General features: G+C 41.1%; 1 protein-coding gene across 3 annotated transcripts in view; it reads right to left on the bottom strand.

The window, feature by feature from the left end:
- Positions 1 to 18,125, bottom strand: part of LOC106947967 (potassium voltage-gated channel subfamily D member 2-like) — a 95,205-nt gene that overhangs the window by 14,310 nt on the left and 62,770 nt on the right. For 2 of the 3 annotated variants that reach the window (XM_015033348.1, XM_015033349.1), the window contains exons 3-4: positions 1,312 to 1,474; positions 701 to 799 (exon numbers count right to left, since the gene is read on the bottom strand). In XM_015033348.1, the coding sequence (XP_014888834.1) occupies positions 701 to 799; positions 1,312 to 1,474 (262 nt within the window). The remainder of the gene's footprint in view (positions 1 to 700; positions 800 to 1,311; positions 1,475 to 18,125) is intronic. The other variant, XM_015033350.1, reaches the window with a different exon arrangement.

The raw sequence follows: 18,125 nt of genomic DNA, 5'->3' as shown, positions 1-18,125 counted from the left end.
AGTAAAACCACTATTACCAAAAAAATAAACAATATAAACATAAAACCCCCCCCCACGCTGAAAAAAAAAAACAAAAAAAAAAAAAAAACGCACACACACACATGTAGTTGATGAAGCTCTGCGCGGCTCTGAGATGGACGACATGTTGCATTAGTGTACGACCTGGATGCTCAAGAAATCACACACACACAGATCAAACAGAGTTTAGAGGAGATGCAGGCTGAGCACACAGCTTCCACGGCCCGACGCGCTCTCCGACAAGGCCCCCCTTTTTTTTAGGTTCCCTCCTTCCCCTCCAAACCCTGTTGGACAAACATGCAGAGCTTGATTATGAGTCAGTGCGACTGTAATGGCTGCGTTCCACCGGAAGGAAAGAGTCCCCCCCCACCCATTCAAACCCTCTTGCTGTATGGGACAGAGCGATAGTGTTCATGTCAATGCTGCAGCCGAAAGGTTTGATGCAAGAGAGAGGACGATCACACTGAAGCACTGGAATGACATCGGCCCCTATGTCACTGCATGAGAAGCCCCGCCCCGCCCTCCCAAACCTCCACGTTGTGTGTGTGTGTGTGTGTTTGGTGGCATGCCCCTCCCGCCCCGGCCCAGCCCAAAGTCCCTCCTCGAGCAAAAAGCGGCATGCAAGCGTCAGTGAGGACCCCGGTCGGTCAGCCCCCATGCTGCTGCTGCTTGGCACCGTTACCTCCTCCAGCGCGTCGATCAGGAGCCCGTTTTGTTTGTAGCGCATATAGGCGTTAGTGCCCCGAATCTTGGCAGCACGGATTCTAGCGAGGCGAGTTTTCTGTTTGAACAAACAGAACCTCTGTTTTAGCCCCTGACGGTCTGTCTGTCTGTCACACTAATTGGGTCTGTCTCTGCCTGACAGCAACAGAACTGGGCAGGGAGAAGTTCTGCTTAAATCTGCAATTAGGAAAAACTCTGCCTTGGCAAACACTTTAAGTGGGGGGAGAAAAAAAAATAAAATAAAAGAATAATATATATATTTTTTTAAAATAAAAAGCTGCTGACATGATAATCTGTAGATATATGCTTTGTTTAGGCTTCGTCATTCCCTTCTGTTATTTCTGACTCCCACTGAAATACATTCAAGCAAGTTGAGGCCGTCCCGATGCGAACATCCACATAAGCACAATAAAAGATTAATATTCTGGAAGATAGTGTTTGCCCCGTCATTCTGTTACAGGCGGATAAGACAGCGACAGAGGAAAAAATGGCAGAGAGAAGCAAAACAAACACTATAAAAAGAAGGGAAGAGGAAGGAGAGGGGTTGGGGGCCTGGGGGTGGGTCAGTACCCTCTGGGCTCGTCGTTTCTCCGCCCGCTGGCTTTGGTGGTAAATACGGCTGAAGTTTGACACTATCACAGGGACGGGCAGGGCGATGACCAGCACCCCACTCAGAGAGCATATGGACCCAAACACCTTCCCCACAATCGTCTTTGGCACCATGTCACCGTACCTGAAAGACAGGAAAAAAACACACATCACTGTAAACAGACACACAGGAGAGAGACTATGTAACTATATTATTAGATTATCTAACTAAACCTAGCAAAAGTACTCCTGCCTTATGATATTTTTAAAACACAGCTGCTTAACAAACATAACATTTCAATGCGTTTTATATGATGAACCAGCACAAAGTAGTGAATAACTGAAGAGGGGGGATAAAGGAGGCATCAATTCAATGTTTTTATGGGTTTTTTTTAACAAATCAAACACGTGGATCACTTTTGTTTGATGAATACTAACACCTCATCGAACCGCCTTTCGTTGCAGATTAGAGCAGCAAGTCTTTCGGGGGGCATGTCTCTTCTAGCTTTACACATCTACGCTGACATTTTACCCGGCAAATCGCTGGTCAGACTGGAAGGAGGTCATCTGTGCATGTTGACACTGGTGACCTCAACGTCGGTGTCATTTACATTTTCGTCTTTACGCGAATGTTCGATTTGATTTAGATCTAAGTTTTGACTGGGCCGTTACAACACATTAATCCAACATTCAATTAGAAAAGGCGTTCAGACGATGCCTTTTCGTCAGATTGAAAGTACCTTTTGAAAATAACCTCTAAACCAGTGTGCAGCATACTTTTTATGCTTCTCATTTCCGTTTTTAAAAACAGCCTTTTTATTGTAATATTCTAATTTTAAATGCCATGTTTTTATTGCCTGTAAGTGGGAAATCATCATAATTAACAGAAATAAAGGCTTTTAAACATTCATCTGTGTCTAATGAATCTCTGAACTGTGTTTCACTTATTAATAAAAGTTCCTGAAGTAAATGGAATGTTAAGACACATTTTAATTATTGAATGGTTCTGTATGCCTTGATTTTAACTAGGTTTGTCCAAAGTGCAACCATTTGTTGCCCTTTGCATAATTTAGTGCGACTCCCCTAACCACAATTCAAGAATGGCACAAACGTAGCCTGGCTGCACAGACGAACTTATTCTGTTTGTTTGGACAAGGTTTTTTTTTTTAAGAGTGCACATATCTCGTTCTTGTTGCTGAGAAATAAAAATACATATTTTTAGACAAAAAAAAAAGGAAAAAATAGGAAAGCAACACAAAACATGTAGGAAAATGTATGCCTGTCTTATTAATGTAAAAACATAATGTTACAATGTCTATAATGTTCAAAAGCTATTAGCTTGATAAAAATATGACGTGTAGTTTATTGCTCAGGAGCTAAAAAAAACAACAATTGTATGTTCAACTTTCTCACCACTGATTTCCTTTGGTAGTGTCAGAGTAATGGGGGATGAACACAAATGCAGGCCAATTTGGATTTTTATTTGCAAATGACTTTGGAAACCATGCATGATTTCACACCTTGTCCGGTTTAAATCACAATAGAAAAAAAATACTACAGAGTTTGTGGATGTCACCTCAAAACATGTAAAATTTGGGGTTGGGAACACTTTTGTCAGGTACTGTAGCTGCTGTGTGTTTTTCATGTTATTTTAGGAGTCCTGAAATAGTTACACTGACCTTGGATTATTTCACAACTTCAAATAAGAAGTCACACATCAGAAGCGGGCGAGGAATAAATAGGACTTCTCTGAAGACTACTTGTCTTGGCCTACTTTTCTTTCTGTGCCACCCTCCTTTAAAAACCCTTTTTTCATATACAATTACACACCTGCTGGCAGCGGCTAATGCCTTCACGTCGTGACCAAATGCGCTACACATCCTCCGTGACCTCCGTTAGCCAAACAGCTTGTGAAAGATACGGGGAGCGGTTTCACATCGAGCGCGAGCGAAGAGGGGAGGGGCGGTGGGCTGAAACCTGGGGAGTTTTGTTTGAGACCGTGCTACTGTGGAGCTTTGTTCTGTATTGTCATATTAAGACAGGTTGTGAAGGATGAAACGCAGATATGGAGTGAAATCAAGTGTAGGAAAAAAAGAAAAAGAGATCAGAAGCTTTTGTACATTTTCAGTAACCTTCATCGGATTGTGTTTCGTAGCACAAACGGGCTTTCTGTGATGAGAACAATTTAAGCATAATACCAAATTTGTGTTGCTGTGCTATTAGAAAATCAGATGTGATTGTGCTGAACATAAAACTCTAGTTTAATCAGAAATTTCTTTTTTTTTCCTGCATACCTTGGTTCAATCTCATCTTTTTCCCCATTTACAGACTTTTAACGTTTTTGATTTATTGTCACTCATACATAAATGTTTCTAATCAAAGGGAAAATGGTTTTCCAAACCAAGCTGACCCTATGTGAGAGAGTTGTCCACCTAAAACTAATAACTGGCTGTGCAACTCATGGCAGTAACAACCGCCATCAAGCATTTGTAGTAAAAAGGCAATATGCCTTTACAGCTCTGTGGAGAAATGTTGGTCCACTCTTGCTTTCAGAATTGCTTTGTTTGAGCCACATGGAGGGTTTTTGAGCATGAACGATCTGTTTATGGTTATGGTTACGTCACTGGATTGGAGTCCAGGACTGTGACTTGGCCACTCCAAAACCTTCATTGAGTTTGTTCTGGGGAGTGGCGGGGTCCTTTAGTCGCTCAGTCATGTCTGCTTCGGGTTAATGTTCTGTTCTATAAGCCTAATGTCACAAACCAATGACGGGACTTTATCCTGAAGCAGCAAAGCACCTCCTGACCATCAAACACCCATTCCCATATTTACTACTAAAAAGTCGGTTGTTTTTCACCAGATATAAAAAGAAGCACAACTTTATGTCCCACTTTTGTCTCGTTAGTCCACCAGATTATCTCCTGAAAGTCTTGAGAATCATCAGGATGTCTCATGGGAAACATGAGGTCTCTTTGGTCAGCAGTGTTTCTACCTTCAGAACGCTCATTGTTATATTTCCTATTGAACACCAACTTTAACTGAGACAAGTGAGGACTGCAGGGCTACAAACGTTGTTCTGAGTTCTTCTGTGACTCTTGGATGATGGACTTTTGGAGTACTTTCAGAGGTCAGCTTTAGGACTCTGATAAAACAAATTCTACTGCTTTTTACAAAAATAAGTAATAGTTTTAAATCCAACCTAAAAAGAAAATATCACCTAATTACCCCTATTTCTGAATAAACATGTATACAACCTGTATCAAATGATGTGTTTGTGTGTTTACCAAAAATAGGGTGAAATTTCAAGCGTTGGCACAGAGGACAGAAAAACTTTTCCGTAAATTTCTCTAGTTTGACCACTTGACGAGTGATTGCTGCCGCACTCAAAGCAAAACAAATGGAAGACATTAAATATGACATCACACTGGTTTTTGAAACAGGTAAATACTTCTGCGGGTGAAAGCACTTTACACAACTTCACACTCTTCCTCCATCACAAAACAAATTGCTGACACTTCTAACTCTGACATTCCACCTGAATTCAGACAAAATGAAGGGCCAAGAGGATACTTGGAACCCAGAAAAAGGTGTAGGCGTGACGAGAAGAAATAGGATTCAGCCCTCGAGTGACAAGTGCAACCGGGAATAAAAGAAACACATTTATCTGTAAAGGGAAGAACGTGTTCTCACCACATTGGCTGACGTAGTTATTTGAAGAAAATGAGCAAATCAGACTGAAACCAAGAAATCCTTTGCAGAAAGCATTCGGACGTGTGTTGCTTCTTTTACCAGCGGCCCTCTGTTGACGTGGTAGGCCACAGGCAACGCCGAGATTCACATCCAGTGCACATGAATGATTCAGGGAGTGTATGTTTTCCTTGTTTCCGAAGCCTTCCTCCAGACAACCAGCAGTTTGTGGGATTGCAGGTGGGTGAGATGAATGATCTGGACCCTAATGCGCAAATGACCTGAGAAGACCATTACCTCCAGTGAGGAAGATAAATGCAGGTAGGAAGGGACATCAGCACTGCTCAGCGTCTGTGACAGCGCCACGTCTCTCAACTGAGGCGGCGTAATGTGAATGTATCGCTACACGGGAGGTTGACTATTTCATAAATGAAGTTGTCTAATGCCCACAGCCGTCTGCCTGAGTCATTAGGCTTTTGGGTTTCCATCACGTTGGACCCGGCGGCCTGGACTTCGACAAAAAAAAAAAAAAAGATGTAAAAGTGGACATTTTAATATCACGCTCCATAGGTTTCGTGTACAACAGTTTGCTTTCAGGTCGACCAATCTCACACAGATGTCATTAGTTTTACAGATCATTACAAGTCAAATAATTTTCTTATGCAGTCACAGACGAGACCTGACAGCTTGTGTCAAATTAGCTGATTCTGGATGTTGTGTTTATATTTAGCTTTCTGTTACTCAAAAACGCTAACTGGTGGCTGGGATTGGCCAGTATCAAAGCTGCCCAAGCTTTTAACCCTTCGCAAGCTGGGCTCCTTAGAGCCAAGACTAAAAAATGATAGCAACTGTTTCTAATCAATTTTGATTTTCTGTGCCGTCCTCAAGAGTCGCCAGAAATCTTAAACTGTTTCCATTCAGCACATGCAGCATGGTAGAGTGATAGTAGGTGCATAAAATACCTGTACTGAGTAGAAACCAGTAAACTGTAAAACTTTGAAAGGGTTTCAACTCCAGGGAAATCAAAGCAAAACAGAAATCAAACACGTACAGCAGTGTATTAAAAAATGCACTTTGAATGGGAGTAATTCTGAAGTAATACTAAAGGGACACTCATTTCTCCAGCTAGTTTAAAAGGAACATGAAAGAGAGGTGAGAAAAAAAAAATACTTGGAAAAAATAAAATTCACCCCAAACATATAAAGCCTGGCCAAACGTTAAGCCATATCAAAAGATAGGGGGAAAAAAAAATGGCAGGTTAAAAAGTAACACTATGAAAATCATTAAAAATACCCATCATACCGTCATTAAGGTTTGGTGTTCTTTCAAAAAAGATGAAACATGAAGTTTTGCTATCAGTGACGTTTTCTCCAAAGCTGCATCCTGGTTTTGACGTCACATTTCGTCTTTCTTAGAAAAAAACAAAAAAACAAAAGTTGGCTGTTGGGAAAGTCACAGTATGCAAGATCCCCTAACTGTTATTACAGGACATACTGTCGGCATGCAAGACGTTAAAGAGCCATTTCTGTTTAACAGCTGACTGTAACCAGTCAGGAGCAGATAGCCCAGCTATTTAACCAGGAATTACCAGCTGACACTCTCCAGGTAACAGTTAATATTCTGCAACAAGCATGTAAAAAAAAAAAAAAACTGAGTGGGGTAAGATATTCTCGTCTGAAAGAGACTTATTGGTGAATTATTGTCATGGATATAGAGTGTTGGTCTCTGGTTGACTGTTGAACTCATTTCATACTGCATGCAGTTTTTGTCATCTGTTTGTGAGGATATTTTTGTGTTGCTGCACCCAACGATTCTCGGTCTTTTTCCTTGGGACACATTATCCTGCATGTTTTAAATGAATAACTTAAAACGAATAGGTGGTTAACAGGTTTCTGCTGTATTCAGCTACATGCCGAGTGGAAATATGATCATTTCAATCACGTGGGAACAGAGACGCATCTAAAACAGGTAGGTCAGTCTTCAGGCAGGTTTCTATTTAATAGATTTCTGGATCATAAATGTAAGGTTGTAATGATTCCTGGGTATGACTTGAGAAATCAGACTCAGTTTTCCAAGGACAGGGCTAAATTAGTTTGCGTTCCCCCGCCCCCAGAAAAATCATAATTTAGGAACTGAATGCCATGTTTGCTGGTCATAAATTTTTGTTTTCAATTTTTTTTAGGTAACATAACGGTAATGTTGAACTTTTATTGAAGGCTGTCACACGGCTGTCATACTGCTGGCCATGCTAACCGCTTGTAGATGTTTCACTTCATTAAGTGGACAGGGAAGAAGAGACTGCATCGAGTGTGGAATGCAATGTTTTCCTGCATCAACCTGTGATGACCAGGCATGGCGGTAAGCGAAGGAGGCACAGGGAAGCAGGGAGGGGGGCAAGCGCCCTTACGAGAGAGGCACTAACAGTGATGGATTGTTCACAAGAGGGAGGCTGAGACACACCAAGCTGCTCCTCCTGCGTGAAGGCAGAGGCAGGAATTAACGGCGGCGACAGATTAAAGTAATGTTCCTGCTTTGTTCTTGTTTTCTCTGACTGCCAGGTATCCACGTTCACCACCGCCAGCTGACACGACTGAGACGCAAAGATGGATGGCCGGGTTTTTATCCTCACTGCAGCGGAGGAAGAGGAACGTCTGAATGACTGAGTATCAATTCCCCATTTCCACCCACCTGAAACGGTGTTGTGCTCATGCCATTGTGTGTGTGTGTGTGTGTGTGTGTGTGGGGGGGGGGGACCCAAAACGCAACGGTTTCTCTAACAATTGTCCTGCAGCGAGACGACAGCACTGCGGATGGAGGTCGGGCGCCGTGCAAACGGGTGGAAACTGTGGGTCTTTGAGGGAGAAATGTCAGACCAAAGGGAACATTTGAAGTCTGAAAGCGAACAGATGAATGTACCCCCGCCTAGGCGGTATAATAGACCAATCAAACATTCATGAGTCCCCTGTATCAACCTGGGTGGCAGCGTTTGTGCGGCTGACCTCCATCAGAGAGGCCTCGAGACAGATTTCTGCGCATGACCTCATCACCTCACAGCGAGCGCCGCCGACACCTAAAAAACATGGACACGCCCAGGAACACACTCAGGCAGTCACGAGAACATGCACCTGTTTCTCTCCCTGTGTGCGTGTGTGTGTGTGATTTGACATCTAGTTAAACCAATCCCCCTTCCTAAAAAGCAATCTTGTTCCTTGATTGTCTTCCAGAACCCTGCGTCTGAAATCTGACTGCCATCTGGTTTGTGGGAAGTGCAGGAAAAAAAAAAAAAAAAAAATCTGGATGGTTTTACACTCATGTTATTTGTTTATTCATTTTCTTCAAGGCGCTGTAGGTGCCCTCCGTCTAAAATGAAACTAAGCAAAAAATGGGGTAATTTTAACTTCTGTCCTTCTCTATTATTTGGTGCTGATGGCTGAGTTTGCTGCACACAATCCGATGGTGATTGCAAAGAAAACAGTAAGTCCTGCCGACTCCTGGTTCCCATTAAAGCAGTGAGGGTTAAAGTAAGTCCTGCCATCCCACCAACTCACATTCCAGTTGTGATCATTGCAGCAGCTTAGCAATGCTGACAAAAGGATTGTGGCTGATCTTTCAGCTGAGAGGGTTTTGTCAGGAGCATTAAAATCCAATCATCCTCTGGCACCTCTGTCATACTTCCAGCTTCCACCTCCTGGATTTTCCTGTGTAACCCACTCACCTTCAGCAGAGGAGACTGCAAAGTGCATTAGTGCAGAGAGAAGGAAACGGCTCACATTCACAAGTGCAGAAGGGAAAATGAAAAACATTTCGAGCAACATAACCATAAAACTGTAAACGCGACAAGATCAAAAGGCCTGAAGGAAAATTTCACGTTGTAATTGGACGGGAAGATCACTCTCCGGAAGGAAATCTATTTCAGCTGCAGTTCATGAAATGGGAGGCAAAACGGTGAAGTTTAGATGTCTGTGCAATACGGCTGTAACTTTACATGTATTACAACTAAAAATGCTCGGCACGAATGCGTTGTTGTTTTATACCTGTATACATGCAGTGACATTTACGCTCGAAAGCATACACAGCCCTGTGAAAAGAATATGATAAATTATTTTCTGATTGTGCCGTATATCCTGTTCAATTCGAAGAAAAAACAAACAAATCTGTTAGGGGGGAAAAGTTTTTAAAATAAAGAAGCAAGAACAACCCAATTGGATAAGTGTGGACGCCCTAATCAAAACGTTTCTTGGAGAAACGTTTTGATTTGATTTCAACATTTATTTTTATGGGTTCACGGTTGAAATACATTAAAGAGAAGCAAACTAACCGGAAATAAACTATATGTGGTAAAGTAGAGTTTTTCTGACATTTTCTCAATTTCATCCTTTAGCTAAAGTCAAAGTTTACAGAGAAGGATCGATGTTAAGAACAGGAGAACTTTCTCTTTCCTTGTTTTTTTACTTGTGACTTATTTACTTTATATATATATATATATGCTTGAATGTGTGTGTGTGTGTGTGTGTGTCAGAGTAAAGACAGTCGTCAGTCGTCACTGAAAGAAATGGGACCACTGAGACGTTAACAAAAATTGGAGGTTTCTCCAAAATGGCTGCTTGGCAACACTGCCAAGAAGCTCACAGAAGCACCGAAGAGCCTGCGGAAATTTATGCGCGCACAACCAGATAGTGTTGCAGGCATGTCACAACAATTTACCGTACTCTCTGTATGTCTGTAGTGAATAGAGGAAGAATAAAACAAAAACCTTTTTTCTTACCCCCTCAAGAAAACATTTGAACCAAGCAAAAATCTTCTAAGCCCCTTGTCTTGGCGGATCTGGACAAATAGTGCAATTCTTGTGGATCAATGTCTTAAGAGTACCAAGTATGCAATTTGTCTTTTACAACATGATTCTATGAAGTGAGCAGAACACCATTATATGATTGCTGTAAAAGTGTCCACCTCTTCCAGTCACAGTGTTTTGTTTGTTTGTTTTCTTGTTGAAAATATCTGATTTCTATAATAGAGGCGATTGGCGGCAATTAACTCTTACAGATCACATAAGTGACAAACACATTCAGATGTTTAGCCATTCAAGGTGCATGAGTGGTTTTTGGTCAGCTTTATATTACAACATTATTACCTCAACACCAAATCATAACAAAAATTGTCCCTTGGAATGAAAGTTTCAATAAATTATGGTACATCTGATGATAAATTAGACCTGAGATCTTCGAACCGGCCCGGTGACGGACTGGTGAGTGGCAACCTGTCGCCCAATGACTTCAGAACACGAGCACCATCGTAACCCTGCGGGTTTTGGAGGGTTTAGTCACTGGACAGATGATGAATAGATAGATTTTCTTGTCTCCTACATTTTAAGTCATATTCCACAAGGCAGCTCTATAGCACCTCGGGCCAGCTGTAGAAAAGTCTTCATCACATTTTGCTGCCAAGTGAAGAAGGTCAAAGACTTCAAAAGAAAAAAAAAAAAGCATATGAATCTATAAAATACCGCGATGAAGACACTGGAGCTGCCGGACTGTTTTATGAAATCTCTTACGCTAAAGATATTGAATCTCTCCTTCATCAACCCACATTTTGATCTACACCACTTTGATATTTTAATGAGAAGCAATGGGATGAAACTAGTTTAATTATTACGTGAACTGTATCGATTAATCAGCCGATTAGAGTGAAGATTAATGAAGCCCATCGTCGTTTCCAGTGCACCGTCTACGCATGTTGTTTGATGACAGGAATTATGAAGGGGACTGCAATCATCTGAATAATCAGAATCTCACTCACGCTGATTTACCAGCTGTTCCAGTTCATTGGAGCTTGGTGTATTATTTCATAATCTAAACCTGCTTTAAACTTCTCCACAGCTTTATCCCTGGCTTGTTTTCTATGTTTCCTGGTCTTCATTATGCTATTTGGTCATTAACGTTGGTGGACTCTCTTTGCTGATTAGTTCAACTCTAAAGGCAATTGGAAGATTTGATTTAGGAGAATCGGAGTAAAAAGGGGTTTGACGACAAATGAATGACACACTTTTCATTCATCTGATAAACACACAGCATATTCCTTCCAGATTGACGGCTATATACATAAAATTCACAAAAATACATTGAGGTCTCTAGTTGTCACGAAATCTAGAAATAAAAATCACAGGGTATGAATACTTTTGCAAGGCACTGTTCTCAACCTGTTTCCTTAGAGCAAAGTCGCTAGCAAAGGCTGCTTTTTCTTCCTCCGATTTCTGTGTCTTCAGGGTTATTTTCTGAGAAAGTGGTTTATGTTGTACTGGTTAAGTCAAAGAGATATTTCAGTATTAAAAACCAAAAAATGTCACGAATGTCTAGGGCAACTACTTTCACACTCAGGATGCCTTTTTCATTTCCGAAAGTTGAGAGCTTTAAATTTCTCTCTGTATCAAGTGTCCTCAGTCTGTCATTGATATTTCTATGAATGCATAATTTTTTGTCTGACCTTCAGCAGCCATCTGATTGCACACGCCTCCCTATCGTGCTTCCTGAGGTAATTCTCTAGCCCAGTTTCACAGCTCAGTGGCTTCAGCACTACAGACGAGCTCTCCAAACCTGCGAGACCAAAACCTGTCAATTATTTGGACACCCTGATACTGTCACTGGCCGTTCCCAAAGTTGATAATGGCAGAGACGGGCATTAAAAAGTGTGCGCGGATAACAAGATAGCAAAGAGGTCGGGAAGTATTACATACCGTAGCCCCACGGTGACGCCATGTCGAGCTACTGCAGAAGATCAAAAGGTGCCAGAGAGGACATGCTCCCAACATTTTTTATTTTTTGCTACAGACTCCCATAGACATTAACCTGACCGTACAGGAAAGGCTCCATGTGTCATGTCAAAGAGCAAATGGTGCATTGCTGCGCAACAGTCCCATTCTCGGTACCTTCTCGACAAAGCTGAAAGAGCACAATATTCATCCTCGCTGACAGTTAAATAATAGATGTAGAAAAAAATGTAATTTTCCCTTTGAACTCTATCGTGCCATGAAGTATGAATTTAGAGTTTGAGGGAAATAGATTATACTGGCGGCGTGCCACGGAGGCATACAAACATGAGTGACAAGATGATATAAATTTTTTCTTCGGTTGTATTTGTGAGGACTGCAAGATTTATGGAGTGCTACTGGAGAGGTTGTGACGGTGGTTTTGTCATATTAAGAGCACTCATAAAATATTTACTTTGAGAAAAACACCCCCCACGCCCCAAGAAAAACGCTCTATGCCAGGAGGCGGTGAATCTGACCGTTGACTAAGAAAAGACAAATGTGCAGAGGCCTGGAAAAGTATTTCTCAAATTTTGTCATGTTACAAGCATAAGCGCCACTGTATTTCATTGGGATATTGTGCGACAAACCATGTTTGCGGACAAAAAGGTTTTTAAAATCTTTCACAAGAAGTTTGTCATGTATTGTTGTTCAATCGCGTTGATCTGACTCCCTCCAAATAAAATGGTATCTATCTTGTAGGCCTGTCACAATCGCAAATTTTGCTGGACGATTAATTGTTCCAGAAGTTACAGCGATAAACGATAATACTGATGTTTTGAGACTATTTTAAGTAATAGGATGGTAATGGCAAAATACTAATGCAAGAGCACATTCTAATAGATCAGAAAACTTTAAATCTAATGAACATTTGACACTGGAGCTGGAAGACATTTTAAATATTCAAAAATAATAAAACAACAAATAAAATGAATTTTGAAGTCTTTGTAAATAAAACTGTCCTTCTAAATAAGAGCTAGTTGAGGCCAAAGCGCCAAACTGAAGACTTTTATCATCCAGTTTTTGGTAGAAAGAGAGAGAGAAAAGAGAAATGATAAATCATACCAACGGAAATTACTGAGTTTGTTTTAATTTATCATGCAATTGATTTATTGATTATTGTGACAGACCTGCCCGAGTATAATTTAATCTTAATGTAAAAACAACATTATTGAACAAACGGCATCATGAGGACCAAGGACCAAACCAGACAGGGCAGGGGGTAAAGTTGTAGGGATGTTAACAGCAGCACTAGGTTATAAAACAATATCCTATGTTTTGACTACTCAACACATTACTCCACACCCTAAATACGGTGGTGGCAGAATCATGCTGATGGAGTTTTTAGGGAAGTTGGTTTAAGCTGATCAAAAGATGGATGGAACGAAATTCAAGGCAATACTAGAAGAAAGGTTGCATTTTCCACCCCTTTTTTATAATACTTTAACCCCTCATCTGTCGTGACAACACGTGTTATCATGATTAAGATCAGAGAATATGTGTTAGAATGGTCCAGTCAAAGTTCAGACATGATACTATTGAGAATTGTTAACAAGATCTATTTTGCAAACAAGAGAGACTTGAAACTGTAACTGCTGGAAGAGTTACAGTTTCTCTTTCAGCAACTTTTCAGTGTGCCACACTTTTCAGATTTCCCACTGTAAAACAAAACAAAAATGCATCATTTATTTCCACTTCATTACCATTTATTACCCCTTTTTTAATCTTTTGCATATCAACACAAAATGATGTGGAAAAAATTTCGACAGATATGAATACTTTTGCAAAGCACTTTGCACAAATTGACTATTATTGCAGAAAACAGACAAAATAGCTTGCTGAATAAATTATCTGCATCGTATCTATTCTTTTGAATGATTGCGCTAAATCGATATTGTAACATCAGCAGCATGTTAAAATATTTAATAGATTCTGTGTTTACCATCTCCGCTGTGAGCTGACTGTCAAAGAGTGCAGTTGAATAAAAGTAATGATGAACAGACTGGCAGCATCACTGGGAGAAAACAGCCTGCAAGAATTTGTCAGTGCAGAGCGGCAACGCTACAGCGTGTTGCACTGCGGTGCTGCGAGATACACCACAAGGTTTCCAGAATCTGAAACACAATAAACGATCATGATCTCCAGCGTCATCCCCGAAACACAATGCATCATCCCCGTTGCTCCGTGCTGCATCTCTGGCTGCAGGCCGGGTGCACAACATCCGAAACGCCAGGTTCTCCTGGGTTTGGACACCAAAGACTGATGGGATTAGGAGTGTGTGGGCTGATAGGATGCTGCTCTGATGCTATCCTTCAGATATACATCATTATAGAGAGGGGAATCCCACAGGCACTGGGATTAGCCCGCTAGACTTTCACTGCAGGTGATAAGCGGGAGGAGGAGAGGCAGGGAGAGCAACACATCATAATGGGGAGATGGGAGACAAAAGATAGAGAGGGGAGCCAGAGGGCCATACTGCGTGCTGTACGGCATGCAGGAGGGAAAAACAGATTGCTCAAGTGTTACGAACTGTGAACAATAGCTGCAGAGATAGACAAACCTGAGACAGATAAGTGTCAGTGTTATTCTGACTGGATTTTGAACTGCGGTAAAATGAAGTGCGCAGCAGATATGAGAGATACAGCTAGGCAAATAATAAAAATAAGTGCTGAACATGTTTTTCCTCAGTAGAAATATACTTCTCCTGAAACAATGCAAAGGAAATCAGGAATAGTCCCTGTAATCCATATATACACAAAGAAATCCAACAAATAAGTCCATAAATTAGGTCATGTGTAATAAAATAGAGTTAATAAAGTTGAACACATGATGAAACTAAACTAAAAAAAACCAAGAGCATTGAAATCTGCAAGCATTTGGAAAGCAATTTTGCTTTGTATTGGTGTTAATCAATATTTAATGGTTTGTCTATTTCTAATTGATGGCCTGTAAAAAGGTTAGAGGATCAATGTGTTGCACAAGAAATGCCATAATGAGTAACAGCAACTCGCACAAGACCTCCGCAGCAAAATCCTAAAAATATCAGAAAACATTATATCCTCACAAACTCATGATGATCAGGTATTCTTCACAAAAGTCAGAAGAATAATCAAAAGAGTCGTCCTCTTGCTGTTTGACCTGAAATTAGTAGGTACTTTGTTTTTCCTGTGAAAACAAAGTGGTTTTAACTTCCAGGGCTACACAGATGTTCACAGCATCGTTGAAGAAAAAGCATTTTGTCCAAAAATTTCCTGCAGAGCATTTGGTCAAACCAATGAAATACTGGAAGGATGGAGCCACTGGTCAGTTGAGACTAAAGTTCAACTCAGTCGATGTCGGCGAATACACAATGTTTGAAAAAGGGGGGACAGTACGGAAGTGGGAACTTGATGGCATTGTGCCGTTTTTCAGCACGTGCTGATGACAAACGTCGTATAAAGTAAGGATGAGTGAAGGGATTAAGTCGGGCATTCTTGGCGAGAACTTGAAAAGGCAACAAGAATAGATTTCTCAATGACACAAGGATCCCAAATACACAGCCAAGGAAGCTTTCACTCAGGGAAACTTCCTTGGCTTTCACAAAGCAAAACCCTCTAGAACGTCTCAATCAATCACCAGACTTGAATTTAACTAAGGAATCAATGGAAATAATTAGACATCAGAGTGCATAAAAGAGGCCCTAAAACCCTCAGGATTTGAAGGCAGTTCGTTTTGAAGAATGGAGTTTAAATCATAAAGGAGCAACACATGTAAATGAGTTTTTCCTTTTAAGGGAAGGTCGTCGCCATTACTAACAGACTTTTCAGGAACATAAATTAGTAAGCATGTTTGGTATCGATTTCCTGTGTAATCCCACATAAATTAGTTTAATGAATACACTACACTGTTTAAGATATGTTCACTACTTATGAAGCCCACTGAATTTTCTTTTCTTTTCTTTGGATGCATCTTCAGCAATCCAGTCAGTGCTTAGGGCTGCAGGTTAGCCTGCAAGAGCTTTAAAGACAGAGACACGAAGCACGCACCTTGCAATGGTAGTGCATTATAAATGAAAAGTAAATGACGACTTTATGGTGCAGTGCTGCCAATGAGGCTTTGATCTTCTAGCTTAACGTTCACTGCAGAGTCTTATGAGCCACACAGACTCAATAAAGACCAGCAAAATGACTCTCCTTTAGCCACGCAGACGCAGATAAACCCCGTAGAGTAATCCTCCACGTATAGTTTCTGCAAAGGCACCTCAGCTCTCGCTTACATATCAAACATGTATTCCCTCAACCCTTCCAAATCCCAGCTTAACCCTAACCATAAAAAAAAAAAAAAAAAAATCTAGGCGGCTAGTTATCAACACGGCTTTGACATTAGCATGCGCACCCTCCCTCATTTGGGAGATCTTCTTAAGAGTCAGGAATGATAAAAAGCCTTTCCTCTCCGGCGTTCTTCCGATCCTGACTTTGACTCACCCTTCGTCTGCCCGGACCTGCCTGCCTCCCAACTATGAGCTGGAGATGAAACACTTCATTCTCTTTTCCCCCTCCTTTTCTTCCCAATGTCTCTTTTTCTATTATCATGCAGCGCTAGCACAGCCCTGCTTTGACATTTTTCTTCTCTTCTTCTGCTCTCCAGTCTCTCAGGCTACACCCGCTGACTCTTGGGAAACAACTGCTGTCCTATACAAAAATAATAATAACCCCCCGCCCCCGAAAAAGCCTATTACCTTACTATTATATGCCAAGTCACCTTTACTTCAGCTCCTTGTCGTCATAATTGCAAGCAATTCCTTGTGGCGCTTTATTTTAATTACAGGAAGAATTGCTGCTCTGTGTTGTTACAAGTGCCTGCATGTTTCCATTAAAGTACATGTTACCTTGAGAACGTGCTAATGTGAGAGTAATTAGTTTGAAACGGAAAGTCAAAAGGAAAATGCTAAAAGAAACCAGGAAGTTGGCCCGTCTTTCTCACGTTGCGCCAGGGTCTGAAAATACGTTCCTACAACACAATCATAGAGCTCCGATAATAAAATCGCTCTGGTTTGTGGCTGAATAGATTGAGAAAAGACACATTCAAGAGTGGCTGGAGGCACGGCGAGGTGCCAAAGCTTTGGATTAAGAAAATAAAGTGAGAATAAATTAAAATCGTCGGAACGTTCAAGCGATTATGCTAATGAGCTCATTATGTATTCACCGTAGGTTAATCGGCATGCAGACGATGAGCGAAGGGTGGCATTTAGTTGAACACAGAAAACTTTGATTTTGCCGTAACTTGCATTACGTTTAAATGCCTCAAAGCCTGCAGCGAGGTTAAAGGGGAAAGCTTTAATTCACAGAATTGATTAATTACAAGAAAATGTGTGATAACCTTTGCAGAGAACGTAATCGCAGCATTACATGTAGAATTGTAATTTCTACCACAGTTAATGAGACAGAGATGGTGAGAGCAAAGGAGTCCCACATGGCGCTGTACTCTCACCATTATTTTTCCACTCTGTACACTTTCAGCACGAGTCAGAGTCATGACATCTGCAGAAATACTCAGATGACTGCAGTTATCAGGACAAGACGCCGGCAAACCATTTCAGATCATAGTTTGGAACGATAATCTCAACTTTAGTGTGAACATAAAGAAGATTCTTCATTGACTTATGTTCTAGCCATTCCAGAACCATCTTTGCATGGTGGCAGGGAGAACGATCCTGCTGAAAGAGGCAACAGTCTTCAGGGTTCAATGGTTCTATAAGTAGTCAGCAACAATGATGATGTTATCAACCACAAGAGTTAACATCGTACACATCAATGCTATGGTTTAATGGTTCTTTTAACTACTTAGGGACGTCAGCCAAGTTAAAAAGAAGTAATAGAAAATGCAAAAAAAAAAAAAAAAAAAAAGCAGAGCTTATGCTTAGCTATTCTTGAGCAGATGGGTATTCAAGGTCAGACCTGCGACTGCTGTTGTCTGGAAAAAGAGGGGAAAAAAAGAAGCAGGAGAGGTCTTTGGGATTAGTGGCTCTGTGCTGGAAAGGGGAACTGGTCCAGGAGCCTCATCACACTGACAGCAGATTAGTGCTCTGCAGCGCCAGAGCAGACGGTGCAAGATTAACTTTGATGTGCGATTCCACACGGAGCAGCCGCTGGATATCAGCTTCCTCAACCAAATGGCCCCTTAACTCAGAGTTTGCAGTGTGTGCATTCGCGATTTGAAGTATCTGGAAATCAGCCTTTTTTTTTTTTCTTTTTTTTTTTTTTTTTAAAAAACGCAGGAGGTTAAAACCTTACCAGTTTTAAAACCAACATTTTGTTTAATTTTTCCC

The sequence above is a fragment of the Poecilia latipinna genome, unplaced genomic scaffold (assembly GCF_001443285.1).
Source record: "Poecilia latipinna isolate Pla-1442-1.1 unplaced genomic scaffold, P_latipinna-1.0 Scaffold265, whole genome shotgun sequence".
Lineage (NCBI taxonomy): Eukaryota > Metazoa > Chordata > Actinopteri > Cyprinodontiformes > Poeciliidae > Poecilia > Poecilia latipinna.
The sequence above is the reverse complement of the archived record's forward strand: the minus strand, read 5'-3'. Positions and strand labels throughout refer to the sequence as shown.